At 33.1% G+C, this 15,153-nt stretch overlaps 1 protein-coding gene across 5 annotated transcripts in view; it reads right to left on the bottom strand.

The window, feature by feature from the left end:
- Positions 1–15,153, bottom strand: part of RASA1 (RAS p21 protein activator (GTPase activating protein) 1) — a 121,684-nt gene that overhangs the window by 12,860 nt on the left and 93,671 nt on the right. For all 5 annotated transcript variants that reach the window (XM_011977998.1, XM_011978002.1, XM_011978003.1 and 2 more), the window contains 9 exons: positions 14,630–14,750; positions 13,806–13,962; positions 9,080–9,167; positions 6,779–6,856; positions 4,649–4,806; positions 4,059–4,135; positions 2,430–2,602; positions 1,953–2,112; positions 442–584 (listed from right to left, as the gene is read on the bottom strand). In XM_011977998.1, the coding sequence (XP_011833388.1) occupies positions 442–584; positions 1,953–2,112; positions 2,430–2,602; positions 4,059–4,135; positions 4,649–4,806; positions 6,779–6,856; positions 9,080–9,167; positions 13,806–13,962; positions 14,630–14,750 (1,155 nt within the window). The remainder of the gene's footprint in view (positions 1–441; positions 585–1,952; positions 2,113–2,429; positions 2,603–4,058; positions 4,136–4,648; positions 4,807–6,778; positions 6,857–9,079; positions 9,168–13,805; positions 13,963–14,629; positions 14,751–15,153) is intronic.

Here is a 15,153-nt window from a genome sequence, read left to right as displayed (position 1 = left end):
TAGTTTATTATGAATTTATACTGAAGGTTTAATAATCCTAAAAAGATGTTTTTGTTTTAGTCAAGGTTATCTCATAATTCTCCTCTTGCAAAAAAACCTTCAAGGACAAACCTAGATGTAATGAAGTGCTACACAGGTCATATGATAAGTCACTAACAAAACCTTCAGTGTATGTTATGCATGCTTTCTATAAGTAGTATATAGATTACTAGTGCAGTAGAGGAAATGATAAAAGTATTTTCATGAATTTCTGGTGCAACTTGATGGTTTTTAATCCCAAAATAAAGTACATCTTTTTTAAAAAGTCCATTTTGCAGAACATTTTTATAAATGTATTAGAGACAGGTATAACTGCTATGAGGAATAATTTTAGAAATTTAATATTTTCCTTAAAATGTAATTGGCTACAAATTATTACCTACTAAAACATTAAATTCTTACCTCACAAGACTGCTTGCTTTCCATTATCTTTAAAATAGAGTCTTTCAAAGCATGATGAACAAACTGTGTAGCAGTGGCTTTCATATACTGCTCCATCAAGGTGCTTGCAAGTGTTGTGGCTCGAAATAGGGTAGTGGCTTCATCTACACAAATATTTACATTAGAAGATTATTTGTAAAGGACTGACCTAATGTGACCAAATTGGAAGTTAAGTGAATTCATTTTACCTCAAAAGGAATAACCACTTAAACGTACTTTTTGCATGCAGCATTGAAGTACTAATTACAGTGACATCCTATGCTTCTACAGACTTAACTCTGTAAGACTTTCATATGTATTACCTAATTAGATCATAAACAGGAGAAGGGATTAACACTGCCATGTTCATATGGAAAAATGAAGTCTCAGAATTGTTATATGTAAGATCAGTTAGACAGCTAGTGACAAAATTAGGACCACAAATCAGCTTTCCTGCCCATTGACCCCATGCTTTGAAACTTTGGGGTTTATTTACAATTAAGGATATAACACTAAATCCCAGTTTAGATTAATTTATTAGCTTAAAACGTGTCTACTGAGTTTCAGTAAAATTTTAATGAAATACAAATGCTACAGAAAAGATAAACTCAGTGTAAAATAAGGACCACCATTTTATCTATTCCTTGACAAATCTATATTTTGTGATGACAAGGAAATAGTTCTAAACTTTACTATTTATTTGGGGAACCTAGAAGCAAGAACTATTACTGAATCAAAGTGCTGGGTGGCGGGGGGGGGCGTTGGGGGGGGCCGGTGGATTATTTTGTAAGCCATAAAAGCACTGTGAGTCCAGCAGCTTGGGAACTCTACCTATCTATAAAAGTTAGAAATAAAATGCAACTGACACCCGGCTTCTGTGAAATGAATAAATAAACAAGACCTGTAATCCTGGCACTTTGGGAGGCCGAGGCAGGCGGATCACCTGAGGTCAGGATTTCAAGACCAGCCTGGCCAACATGGTGAAACCCCGTCTCTACTAAAAAATAAAATAAAAATTAGCCGGGTATGGTGGCATGTGCCCGTAGTCCCAGCTACTCGGGAGGCTGAGGCAGGAGAATCGCTTGAACCCGAGAGGTGGAGGTTGCAGTGAGCTGAGATTGCACCACTGCACTACAGCCTGGGCGACTGAGACTCCATCTCAAAATAAATAAATAAATAAATAAACAAGAGAATACAATTAAATATGCCAGACAATCAAGCACTATGAGCCATTGATGTAGACACAGATACCACTTTCTTGTGGCTTCTAGTACTTATCTGCCAAACTCTGCATTAGAAATATCAGCTCCCCATAGTAACCAACATAATCAGAACTGATATCCAACTGCAATTTTTAATGAGGGAAAACAGAATAACTTACCTTGCAATATAATTTAACGATTTAGTATATTCAGAGATAGAGTCCATATATCCTTGATATAAAATCTAAACCCAGTTTCTTAAAGTATCACACTAATATAGCCATACTATACCTTCCATGCTTATTTCTCTGTCATTTAGTGTGCATAACAACAACGATTCAAGCTTTTCGTGAAGAAAAATCCTCAGTAGGATGCTGGCCAATAGTGTTCGGTCTTGTCCACATACATGTGATAAAGCATAGACTACATGAAGTTCCTTTTGCAGTATAAGCTAAAATGACATTTTAAAAGACTGTTTAAAGTACATAGCATTAAGCATGCTCCATGAGACTAACAAGAAATATGTTCTTTCACAAGTTCTTATATTTAAAATGATGTCCCACTGAATAAATTTATTTAAAATAGAATGAATTCGTAATCTACCTATTTCTACCAAAATCACACTATAAAACAAGGTTTTAAATCTTTCTCTGGTGTCAGTGTGCTACTAAGCTATGAATTACTATGTTTAGCTTAATAGATTTTTTATTAAATGTTAAATGTTTCTGTTAATTCCAACAAAAACAAGATTGATAAATAACTTAATACCTCTTTAAATTCACTGTACTCTTCTTCTGGCATGATTTTTTCCATAGAGTATCGTGCTCGAACACGCAGGGACCCTGGTTCAATACCTTTTAATGGTATATGGGAGCTGAGCAGAAACCATTCATCTGTGGCATGCCCTTTCTGTAATCGGCTCAACTGGCAGCGCATAAATACTTGGGAAGAAAAACAAGCAATTATTGTCTAAAAAGATAACATGATAGTCATGCAAGTAAATTTTTCTGGTGTTCAGTCTTCTCTATGGTGTTAAATGCTTTTCATTAAAGGAGTTTTCAATAACATCACAAATTCAATATTTAATTGCTTCATTCATTTACTGAATGTCTACTGTGCACTAAACTCTGATAGGTAGGGAGTATAGAGATGATTGAGATGTGGTCTTTGAGTTGCATAGAGGTCAGTTTAGTCAATAAGGCAAGAAATCAATTATGTTTCAGCATTAAGTGCTGTTAACAGTGGTGAATGCTATTCGAGTACAGATTAAATAATACCTAATTCAGCCTGTGGAGGTGAAAACTCCACTTTAAACAGGTAACCCTTGAGCTGACAAGATCTGGAAGTGTAGCTAAGAAGAAAAGTAGTGCAAAAAGAAAAGAGAGCACTTAAAATATAAGGTATGGCCTTCCTTCTGTGTCATTACTGTGGGGTTTGGATTTTATCGTAAAAGTAATGGAAAACTAAAATTACTACAAAAAATTACAGAATAAACATTTTATAGAGGAATATTCAGGCTTTAATCTGTCTGTTAATACATATCACTTCCTTCCCTAAGCCTGAGTGTTAAGAAGGTATTAACCTAATTCACCCTGATGTGAACTGGTAAATCCCACTGTCAACTGCTTTAGAGCAGTATGGAAGGAGTTGTGCTGCTGAGGACAGGAACTGGAAGCCTTTGACTACCAGAAGTGAATAAATGATATATTCAAGTTTAAGGGAAATTTTTAAATAGAATACTTTTTTACTAATATGCTAATGTAATCCCAGCACTTTGGGAGGCTGAGGCAGGCAGATCACCTGAGGTCAGGAGTTCGAGACCAGCCTGGCCAAAATGGTGAAACCCCCGTCTCTACTTAAAAAAAGTACAAAACTTAGCCAGGCATGGTGGTGGGCGCCTGTAGTCCCAGATACTCAGGAGGCTGAGGCAGGAGAATCGCTTGAACCTGCGAGGTGGAGGTTGCAGTGAGCCAAGATCACACCACTGCACTCCAGCCTGAGCAACAAGAGCAAGACTCCATCTCAAAAGAAAAAAACGGAAAAACCTAAAAAGTAGAAAGAAGGGATGAGGGCAAGCCCTACAAAAAGACCACTGTAATCATTTTCTTATTCTTCCTATTCATTGGAGAAAGGAGGGTGGCTAGATACTTTAATCTTAATTGCCTAACAGTATGTACGGTTGAACCGTGTTGGTCTTTTTCTTTCTTAGGTATACTCTTTCTTGATAATCAATACTTTAAGATAATCAATACAATAATGCAGAAAGAAACTATCTCAAATTATACTACGTGTATTTCTGATTTTTTTTTAAATTTCTATTTCAAGACTTTCATTGTGAATTTTAAAAGTATATAAAACATGCTTTTTCTATTTTAGAAAGTTTCTGTATCAACTTACAGATATCAGGATCTTTGCTTTTCTTTGTTTTATTACTGAGAGTTATTTCAAATCTATTGATGTCAGGAGGAAGATCACTAAAGGAGCAAGGAGAAAAAGAATTAACAAAATGATCTGGCATCAAACTACCTTATTTCTTTAGTTCTAGTATCAAATAAACCCCCATTTCTGCCAAAAAAAAAAAAAAAAAAAAAGTGTGCTAGACCTAAAACCAGATTCACAACGTATTTTATTATTTGGTATACAGAAGACACGCAAATTACACACTTTTCCTACCATCTTTAACCTCCTAAACTAATAATTCATTCAACTAAGTACTGGAAACCCTAGTAAACATTCTGTATGTGTGGATTAGTAAAGTTTTTTGACTTGCTAATAATTCATGTTAATAACTAAGTGGAAAAACCAAGGGCATAGCACTTCACAAATAAAGGTAAACAAACACAACAGAAAAAAAATATATATATATAGCTATTAGGACACCTGAATATGGTACCTTGTTCTGATGGTTTAGAGACCAAAAAAAAAAATAGAAAGAAATGCAATATGGTAAAAGAAAATGATTAATGTAATGATAAAATAAGACTTACTCAAAGACAAACTCTTCTGACCACACTGGGTTTTGCCCTTCCCTTGCATGAGTTTTTGCTACTTGGACACTATTCAGGTAGATGTTACAATATGGATTAGTAAAATGTTTTACTGGGAGTTTATGGGCTTCTTCAATATGTAAAACAAGGCTGCTGACCTAAAAAAAAAAAAAAAAAAAAATTACCCCAGATTTCTAGAATTGCACATTTCAAAAGCAATTACTCTAAGATACAAAGCCAAAAATAATGATTTATTTTCCCCTTTTTTCAGAAAATACGAGCTTTGGTTATATTTTTCCTTTATATATGACATACTTAAAACATTCAAACATTTAAAATAATTCTTCCCACCTAAAAAGATAAAACAATGCAATTTTATTTTACAAGTTATTTCTCCCACTACATACTTGGAGAAATAATGAAATACATCTTTTCTACCATAAAACAATGATAAAGAGAAAATGAAGTTAAGAAAATTCTTTACTAATATAAGTAAACAACTGTCACTACTCAAATCGAAATCCCGTATGTTATATAATATTTATCTGGAAGATTCTATTTCTATAGAAGAGTTCCACAGCTAAACACTTTTAAAACACTGACCTTACCTTCTTATTTTACAGGAAAGGATACAAACCTAAAGAAACTAAGTTATTTGTCAGTTTGGATGCCAAAACTTACATCATCTACCTTCTAGTATCAGGTCCTCTTTCTCTCTTGCCATATACTACTTGTGTGGCCTTGGACAAATCTGTCCCTCTAAGCCTCATCTTTCTAATATGTAAGTATAAAGTCTACACTACAGGTTGTAGTAAGGATTACAAACTAGTTATCCCTCAGTTATCTGTGGGGGACTGATTTCAAGACCCTCCACCTCTCTCTCCTGGCAGATAACTAAGCCCAAGATGCTCAAGTTCCATATAGAAAATGACGTAGTATCTGCATAAAATCTATGCATGCCCTCCTGTATGCTGTAAATCATCTCTAGATTACTTGTAATACCTAATACAATGTGAATGCTATGTACATAGTTGTTATACTGTATCTTTTTATTGTATTTTTTTCTGAATAGTTTTGACCCATGGTTGGTAGATTACAGTGATGCAGAACCCATGAATAGAAAGGGCCAACTGTATATGTAAATCACTAAATCTCACTGCCCACTGATACATAAAAAGTGTTTGAGATGTTAGCTATGATTATGTTAAACCTGCAAATGTCAGTTTAATGGCTCAAGTTTCATACAAAATACAACTTGCTCTTATTTGCAAAAATCCAATCTGATTTTTGATAGCTTACAAAATGTTACAATGTTATGAAGACATGGCGATTGTGTGTCTACTTAAATTTCCCTGGCTAAGAGCCAGACTTTGGGTTACAGGGACTATTTAGTCACCTAAATGTCAACCATTATCCACTCCCAGTAGAACAGTATGTTAATCACTCAGCTTATCAGATATTCACATGAAGAGAACAGGAGACACTTTGGTCAGTAAATATTGTACTCAACTTTCTTTAAAACCTCGAGAATGTCAAAATTTGCCTAACTTCTTCCAATATATAGGGATTACTATAAAGAAAAAAAGCCAAGAAATGGAGGTTATAAAGTTACTCTTGTAAAGGCAAAAAAGAGAAAGCCTAGCTTAACTCTCCACAACTCCAAGTATAGGGCATGTTACAGTTTCAAATAAGATTAAATATTTCCTAAGAGTTAAGCAGTAGGTTTTAAAAGCTGTTCTTCAAAATGAAAATCCCAAAAAAGTTCATTGAGATTTGTGCTATAAATCTGATGATCTTTTCAATGTTCTACTTTTTTGAAAAAGGCCAAAATAATTTTTTAAAGGAAAATTAAGTGCCCAACAGAACAGTTTCTGCTGTGTTGGTTTAGTATTGTTATTTAAAGTGGAAGAATAATCTTTCTTATGTTTTCAACATTTGGCATTTTGGACTAAGAAAGAACATTCTCTTTCATAAAGAAGTAACATTTTCCTGCTACTAAAGCAAGTGGCAGCATGGCTTAACCCCTCCTAAGATATGATGTCCAAAACAGTTCAGATAAAAATAAAATAAAAAGAGCGAAGCGTTAGAGCAAAATGTGACAATTAAAAATCAAAGAAAATTAAGCTTCACCTGACGAAGGCGTTTATTGGATGTCCCTGGACTACTTTTCCGTAAATTGCAAAATGCCTGCAGACCTTTCATCCAATCCTACAAAGAAAAAAAGCATTTCAAAGAAATATACACTAGTTTATTTGGTTTCCAAATCATCAGTTAGGTTTTTTTTTTTTTTTTTTTCAAATTCAACAATTCCTTCCTTCTCTAGACTGCCCTTTCGTTTCTCGGACTATATTGCACTTTATAACAATAACCAATAATAAAATAATAAATAATAAAGTAATAACAATAAAACAACCAAAACAGTTGTAATTCTGTATAAATCTTTGTTTGAATTTATGTATTAAACACATCGAGTGGCCATTAATTAGCCAAAAAATCAAATTTACATGAAAGAAACTGTTTCTCCCAAACATACTACCTTGGGGAAGTTAACTGTCAAGTATAATTAAGCTGTTACACTTGAGGCAAGCTTAGGTGGAATTTGATACATTTTTTGAGAAGGGGAGAGGGCTGATTCTAAAACCAACTGATAACGTTATGACTGATCCCATGACAAGCATGCTAATCTATACTTTAGGCCACGATACAGGCAGAAATGTATAAGGGGATTTGGGTTATTTTTAAGCTTTTAAATATAACATTAGATTTTAAAAATCATTTTAGCCTAATATTCAAATCAAATTGCAGCCATATTTTTTAAATGTTTAGTGCTTTGGGGGAAAGAAGAGAACTAAGGTTTATTAAAAATAAATCTAAATATTCACTTTGGTTTTTACATGTTTCTGGAAAGCTGTGTTCTATTGCTTTATTCAATTATGTCTTTAGTTTGTTGGCTATTTCAGTGAAGCTGAACTTTATCAATATTTAGAAACAGTCTTTATATTACAGCAAATTAAAACCAAATCAGTTACCATAGGTTTTTGAAATAGAAGAGAATAACCAGAGACCCCCACAGCCCAACAAATCGACAAAAACTGGAAATACCATTTATGGAAATATATAAATATTATGTATAAATATATTTAAAACATTCTAAGGCTGCAAAACATGCTGAAATGTCACTATGGTATGTGACACATTTTTATTCAGAAAGACGGACGATGGTAAAATGATTAGAAAATAGGATACTGAAGTTAAAATTTCTAACTCAATTTCTAACATTTAAAAAAATCATGTAAGTTACCAAAATGTTTTGAGCCCTACCTTTCTCGTCTAAAACTTAGGGATACATAGCCATAAAATTTTATGTGCATTACATGTGAAATGAGCATTTAAATGAGATATTTTATAAAGATGTGAAATACGACATTCAGTTACAAGCTACAAAACACAGTGGCTCATTCAAGTTTATTCTGTGAGTCTCATGCTAGGATCCAGTTTTAAGGGCATCTTCCTCATATCTAGGGTTGGCAAATTATATTTCCAACAAAGCCACTTTCACTTCTTAACCACGTTTAAGTTCTTTCATTAGAGTATAAGCCGAAATTTAGCCATATTTGTGTAAAATACGACCATATACCCCAGAAGTATTAGGGTTCAAAGAAAGCAAAAAAAAATTTTAAGAGACAGTATCTCAGTCTGTTGCCTAGGCTGGGGTACAGTGTCTCAATCTTACTCACGGTAACTCAAACTCCTGTGCTAATGCAATCTTCCTGCCTCATTCTATCCAGTGGCTGGGACTACAGGCATGAGCCAGAACACCCAGCTAATTTTTTACTTTTGTTATAGAGGTGGCGTCTCCGTTTGCTGCAAAATATTTTTTAAAGAGTTTTTTTCTTTAATATTATTTCTTCACAAAATTACTTAATAGAAGCTGTAAGAAGGACACTGCACATGGATCAATAGCTAATCTAAAGTAGACATTATATGTAGACTTGGCTTGGAGAACAGATTCCTAAAATCTCTTTCCTTGTGTTGACTGACTTTTATTTTCAGACATGGAGTTCAACCAGTGAAGAAGAATAATTAATGCCTGTTACTAACTGGCTTACCTTTGGATTGTACTGAGATTATCTACAGCCTTTATGCAGAGAGGATTTTAAACGAGCATTCTCAGTTGGACTCAACATCATAGAGTATTTAAAGGTCAATTTAAAATGGAGTTTTCATTCCTAATAACCCTTCACTGTGTTTGTTTCTGCATTTCTTTCAGAAAACTTTTTACATATGAAATCTCTTTCCTTAAAATAAGAGATGATTAGATTTCAGGGCTTCTATCACTTTATCTTGAATGCAATCATTTTCTATTTCAGTTAATAAGAAAACATGGGCTAACATAAAAGTTTACAGTGGTTGAAGAAACAGTACTCTTACCTCTGCTTGTTCTGGAGTTTCTCCTGCAAAGTAAAAGATGTAATGTTCTTCGCTAAAGTGCTGAACTACTATCTGAAAACAGTTTGGCCTTTAAAATAAAAACAAAAATTATTAGGAAGCTTAACAAAAAGCAGCAAAATATTTATACCAGCTTCCAAAACACAATAAATAACATAAAATTATAATTCTTAAGAGAAATAATACTCCACTGTACTAGATTATTAAAAAGAAGTCAGCTGTATATATTTTAGAAAACTTTATGTCAGCACTATTAAAATTTTATCAGTGTTTCAAAGTGTAAACTAAAGCAATTTCAATTAATTGTAAAAGACATTAGAAATGAAGTTACAAATTGAAGCTGAATTGCTACAACTACACGTAACAGCTAATCTGAAAAACTTTATATGCACTGGAAAAAGACTAGAAATGTTCTTAGACCAAAAATGTTCTAAGTAATTATCTCTAAGGAGATTGCAGGTGATTCTATATTTTCAAATTTTTCTAAACTGATCATTTTTCTTCACCTGTTGAAATGGAAACATCATCTCCTTATACATATGGTGTTCTAGAGTTTAAGTGAACAGCTGTGTACAACAAATGTTCTTGTCTTCCTTTAGTATTATTATAAATCATTTGATACCACTTTTGAAAATGTGCTATCTTTCCAACTAGACTTGAAAATACTGATAAAATCTTTACTAAGGGCCTGCATGTTTTTGGAACTCAATAAATGTTACTTCTATTTCCTGCTTTAAACAAAGATTTTATATCATGCTAATGTTAGGCGGCCATAGCAAAAATACACAGAGGACAGGCTTAACACTTATTAAAGATAAAGACTATCTTTTCATGCTTTGAGAATGTCCTAAAAATAATCATGGAAAATAGGAATTGGAAACTCCCAATTCTAAATATTGCCTGTATCAGACTAACCATCCTAGTTGGGTAAAATTTAAAATATTAATACAAAACAAAAAAAACAACTGTTTGAAAGCACTGGAGAACAACCAAAGCAGCTAAGATTTGAGGAGCCAAGATCATACTATAATGAACCCGACATTCTCCACAGCTTTTCCATTCAAGGCAGTTGCCAATTCCTAAGCTGTGTAGCTGAGATGCTAAGCAGAAAATAGTAGCTAAAAGGCTAAAAAACTAACTACAAATCCAGTAGTTTGACAGTGCTGGGAGGGGGAAAAAAATGAATTTCAGGCTTTCCACTGAGACCCCTGAAGGGCTATGCCTTCATGATAAGGGCAAATCAGAAATGGAACAGCCTTTACAAGATGTACTATCCCTAACTATCCGTAAGAACAATTCTTTCTGGACATAGTAACATTATTATCCATAGTTTCCATAGTTTTTCATGTACAATGTTTACCATTCAATCAAAGTAAGTAGACCCTACAGGCATCAGGATTAAATGGCTAAAAGTTGCTGGGATTACAGGCGTGAGCCACTGTGCCCAACCCTAAAAGAAAAATCTGTTTTCTAAATGAGAGACTTGAGTTTAGTTCTCATTAACATAACTTTTTCATACTAGGTTTCAGACTTGGTATCATTAAATATAATTCATGACAAAGACTTTTTTAAATGTCTTCATATTCTTTTAAGTCACCTTCAACAAGAAACTGCACAAGAAACAAGTTACAACTTCATAGCAAGTGACAAAAGTATATTTATTGCTTTTCCCCATACCAGACAGAAACTCCTTTCTTGTTACTAACCAGAATAGGAATCATTCAGAATCTTCAACTTGTACTTCAAGGATCTGATCCTTCTTTTTACTCTAGCAGTTCTTTCTCTTTTACTGTCAAGTGTAATGTGGACCTTTCTTTTGATTGTGCCAACAGATTTCCAATCTAACTGCATCTGTTCATATAAACTAATGCTAAAGCTTTTCTTCAGTTTTACAGATATTGCTATATTCCTCTTAATACTTCCTTAAGATTCATATAATTCCAGTTTTAAGTATCACTAGTGAATCATTTTTAACTTCATTTTTCCCAGGTTGAATTTCTGCCTTAAATCCATAAACTGTTAAAACACGTATCTTTTTGTATTGTACATATAATTTGACGAAGTTTACTCATTCTTCAGTAAACCTGCAAAATGAGAATCATTCCCCAAAAGTTTTTCTCCTGTAATCATAAACTTTTATCAAAACTTTTCTTTTGGACAGCTAACATACTTCAGCATCCAACAGTAGGTATTTTGATTCCACTTGTCACATAAAACTGAAAACGCATGCAACTGAAGCAGCTTAGATTTTATTACAGCCTCCATTTCATTCTATTATTTAATATGGAATTCAGGTCTACAGACAAACATATATATAATCTTGACATAAAATCTTTAAATGTTCCTATCATGAAGGCTCATCATCAGTCATTAACTAGCATTTCCATAGGACCTTCGTTGTTTCAAAGTATTAAAGAAATACATTTAACAAAATGTATTTTTTTCGGGGCCTAGTGAGTGAGTTACATTTTTTTTAAATTATTTTTCATCTTACGAGTCTAATGACTTGCCAATGTTAGTCACCAAATTGCCCTTATTGGGGGAAAATTAATATCAGTACATTAAGGCTAATTATAAAGTAGTAAAAATGAAAAATATATCAAATTTATTATGTTCTTTTCAAGAACCTCCTTATATATTTTACAACGATAATTACAACAATTTTAACTTCCCTGTTAATTGAAAGAAATGTAAGAAACAAAATGAGACATTTCTGCTTGAACATAAAAAGTAGCTTCATGATGATTAACAAGCTGTGAATAAAGTAATATTCAGAGTACCTGGATGATTGAACAAGAAAGTAGGAAGTACTGAAGTATAGCCACTATAAAAAGCTCTCTGTCTCCAAGTGTTATGTACCAATTCTTTTGCCCCAATAAAATAATGAATTGGAACAGTTTATACAGGGATCATATGATTTCAAGTGTTATAATTTTTGAAATGTAAAACATCTGTTAAATACTTGTACTACAATAGGATTTTACAACCACTAGTATCTCAAGGGACACCTACACTGATTAATGGAACACTGGTTAGGAAGCTGTGCTTAACTATCCAAATAAATTCATACCCATCCTCCAAGAATCAAGAACCACCTATTTCATATTACTGATCTCAATGAAGTTGTTCCCAAAATATCATCCGACTTTTACTGTTTTAATTGTTTTCACGATAATAAACTACATTTAGTAGTGAATAGTGTCGTCTCCAATATCCATTTCACCCATACATATGGTAAGTAGAGCAGCGTCACTATTTGGGTGAGATCACTTCTAGCAACAGATCTGGGCACAAAAGGGCCTCCTCATTCTATCGGGATAATCCCATTCCTTTTGCTACCTCAGGTAACCTAGAACTAAAAATTGGTTGAGAGGTGGCTCAACAGAGTATTTTCAAGATTTTTAATAATTATGGGAGTGAATGCTTATGGCCCTTTCTCTGGTGCTGTTTGCCACCTTGCTACTATGTAGGGAACTGGTTTGAGGAAGGATTCAACCCACAAGAAGGGTGCAGAGTAGAACTAAAGAGAAAAGCCAGAGACCTGAATCAACCACATTTGAAGGCTAAGATTCTCAGGTTCTGAAAAAGGGGCAGAAAAATCTCAAGAAATCCTGTCTCGCACAATCTGTGTTTTTTGGAACAACTCTTTATGAGGTATCAGAGAGTATTCAAGGACAAAAAAAAGGGTATCTTTGTAAAATGAATTTATGAAGTAATTCATACTATTTTAGAGATTCACAATATAAACACTAGCTAAGAATACAAAAAGCCTTGCTATATATAAGTAAAACTATTTGTTCAATCAGCATTCCCCAAACCTATCTGATCATTTTAAAAAACTGTCAAAATCACAAATAACACTAATGTGATCTCCTAAACACACTCTGAAAAAAGAAATGACAAGGCTATATATTTTACAGGTATTTCTCTTAAGAGAAATATTTCAACAGGATAAAACGTAGATTTGCCTCACAGAAATGCCATCCTGCAGCAGAAAAACAAGCTGTTGAAACATTTGTTTTAACTGCCTTTTCTCTAACTAATTGTGACAATAGGTAATAAAAGTGGTAAGTACATCTAAAAAGACTGGGATGGATTACTGATAATACTAATGGTGAAAGGTAAAAGGCTGTTGTTCTTGAGCAAAAATCCAGATGTAATCAAGAGCTGGATTTGTCCTCTGATGTTTAGGATTCAGCTTATACATTTATATTCATTTTTTTAAAACCAAGAAATCAATGTAAGAAGAATTTTTTTTTTTAATTTCAAATACATTTTTCCTATCAAGACAATTTTAAGATTATTTTTTAACGTTAACTTTTCTCAAGAACTTGCTTACAGAGTTAATGGCAGAATTGAGTGCACCTAGTACTCTTGGGTACACTGAGTTAAAGCATGTGAAAAAAACAGAGGAAAGATGACAAAGACTCAAAGTCAGTCACTCAAAAGATTGCTGGTGGGGGCAGGGAGAAAACATGCCTTATACTACAGGAAATGTCATGCCAAAGATTTCTATGCAATACAATGGAGTAGACTTTATGCATATGTTAGTGTAAAATTAAGCAAGGAAGGCAAAAATTACCTAGAAAGTACATCTACTACTGTTAGAAGGTAATTTTAGGGCTCTCAAAATTGGTTTGCTTTGTTTATACCCACTATTTTATTACTAAGACAATCCCGAAAGAAAAATAGGAAACCAGTCTCTTACCTGCCAAAGAGACTATCGTGAACGACATAGACAGAACATACACTGAGATCTATTAATCCTTTTGGTTTGGTAGCTCGTTTTTCGCTTTCAAAATAAATAAGCTGGGCATCACTACCCTCTAAGATAAAATATAAATTTTTCCAACGTTTTCCTTTGCCTGTTAAAAAAATAATAATAATTATTTTCTCTTAGCCAAATAATTGCGAAATTCTACACATTATTAAAATTAGTGTTTCTAAAAATATGAATCAATTTTTATTCCAAAGCTTATGTAATATGCCAATTCTTACATAATGAGAAAATGCCTGTAACAAATCTATACAAAAATGCCTTTTGTTACATTACTTGTTTTAATCACAGAGTAAATGTTGAGAATACTTTATATCTTCAGAGATTTCATCATGAGGAAATCGTCAAAATTCTTGTTTTGGAGTAATTCTTTAACAGTCTTCAGGAAAAAATTCTTCCACTAAAGCACACCCCCACCCACAATTCCCCAACATGTCTTTATGTCAAATTGAGGTAAATCTGTAAAATATCAATACTATGAATGTGCTATGTGCCATAAAGAGTTCCTCAAAAAAAAAAAAAAGAGAGAAAGAAAAAGAAAAACCATGGGCTGAAGAAACATTCTGGTTGGAAATATAGACTTTTAAATATACCTACACCCTAAATTTTGAAGAATGCTTATATATGGGCTCTAAACAAGTGTCAGTTACTAATAACTCATGTCAAAACTTATTAAATATATATCACAATAAGTTCGGAGCTCCATATTTACAACATCTCTATCAAATGGGTTAATGATGAAAGTCTGAACTTACTCTTTTTCAGAAGATAACCTTTCTTAACAATATTTTTATAGAAGGCATCCTTTGTTTTACGACGGATAGTATTATAAATTTCCTTGCCATCCACTGCGTCATTGAGTACTTGTTCTTGATCCTGAATTTTAAAAAACATTAAAATTATTTCATACATTCTTGATGGAAATGAAGTAAAAAATCTATAAAATTACCAATTAAAAGCCAAAGTGCTTAAAATACCAAAATCTAGATATACATAACACATAAATGATTTTTTGCTTTCCAAAGAAATTCTCAGAAATGTTTCCTTATAATTTCGAAGAACACAGACAACGTTCACAGATTTCCTTGCCAGTCCTAAGAACAACTAATAAGTTGTCTGTTTCCATGGATACCTAATAAACTATTTTCAAATATAGTCAATTATACTTTACAGCAAATAATGTTTTAAAAACATAAACTTGTCACAGCATAACTGGTAAATTAGGACCCAATAAAAAAAATAAATTCATGTTTGCTTATGCACAGTTGTGTCTGTGAGA

The sequence above is a fragment of the Mandrillus leucophaeus genome, unplaced genomic scaffold (assembly GCF_000951045.1).
Source record: "Mandrillus leucophaeus isolate KB7577 unplaced genomic scaffold, Mleu.le_1.0 Scaffold187, whole genome shotgun sequence".
In the NCBI taxonomy this organism is placed as follows: domain Eukaryota; kingdom Metazoa; phylum Chordata; class Mammalia; order Primates; family Cercopithecidae; genus Mandrillus; species Mandrillus leucophaeus.
The sequence above is the reverse complement of the archived record's forward strand: the minus strand, read 5'-3'. Positions and strand labels throughout refer to the sequence as shown.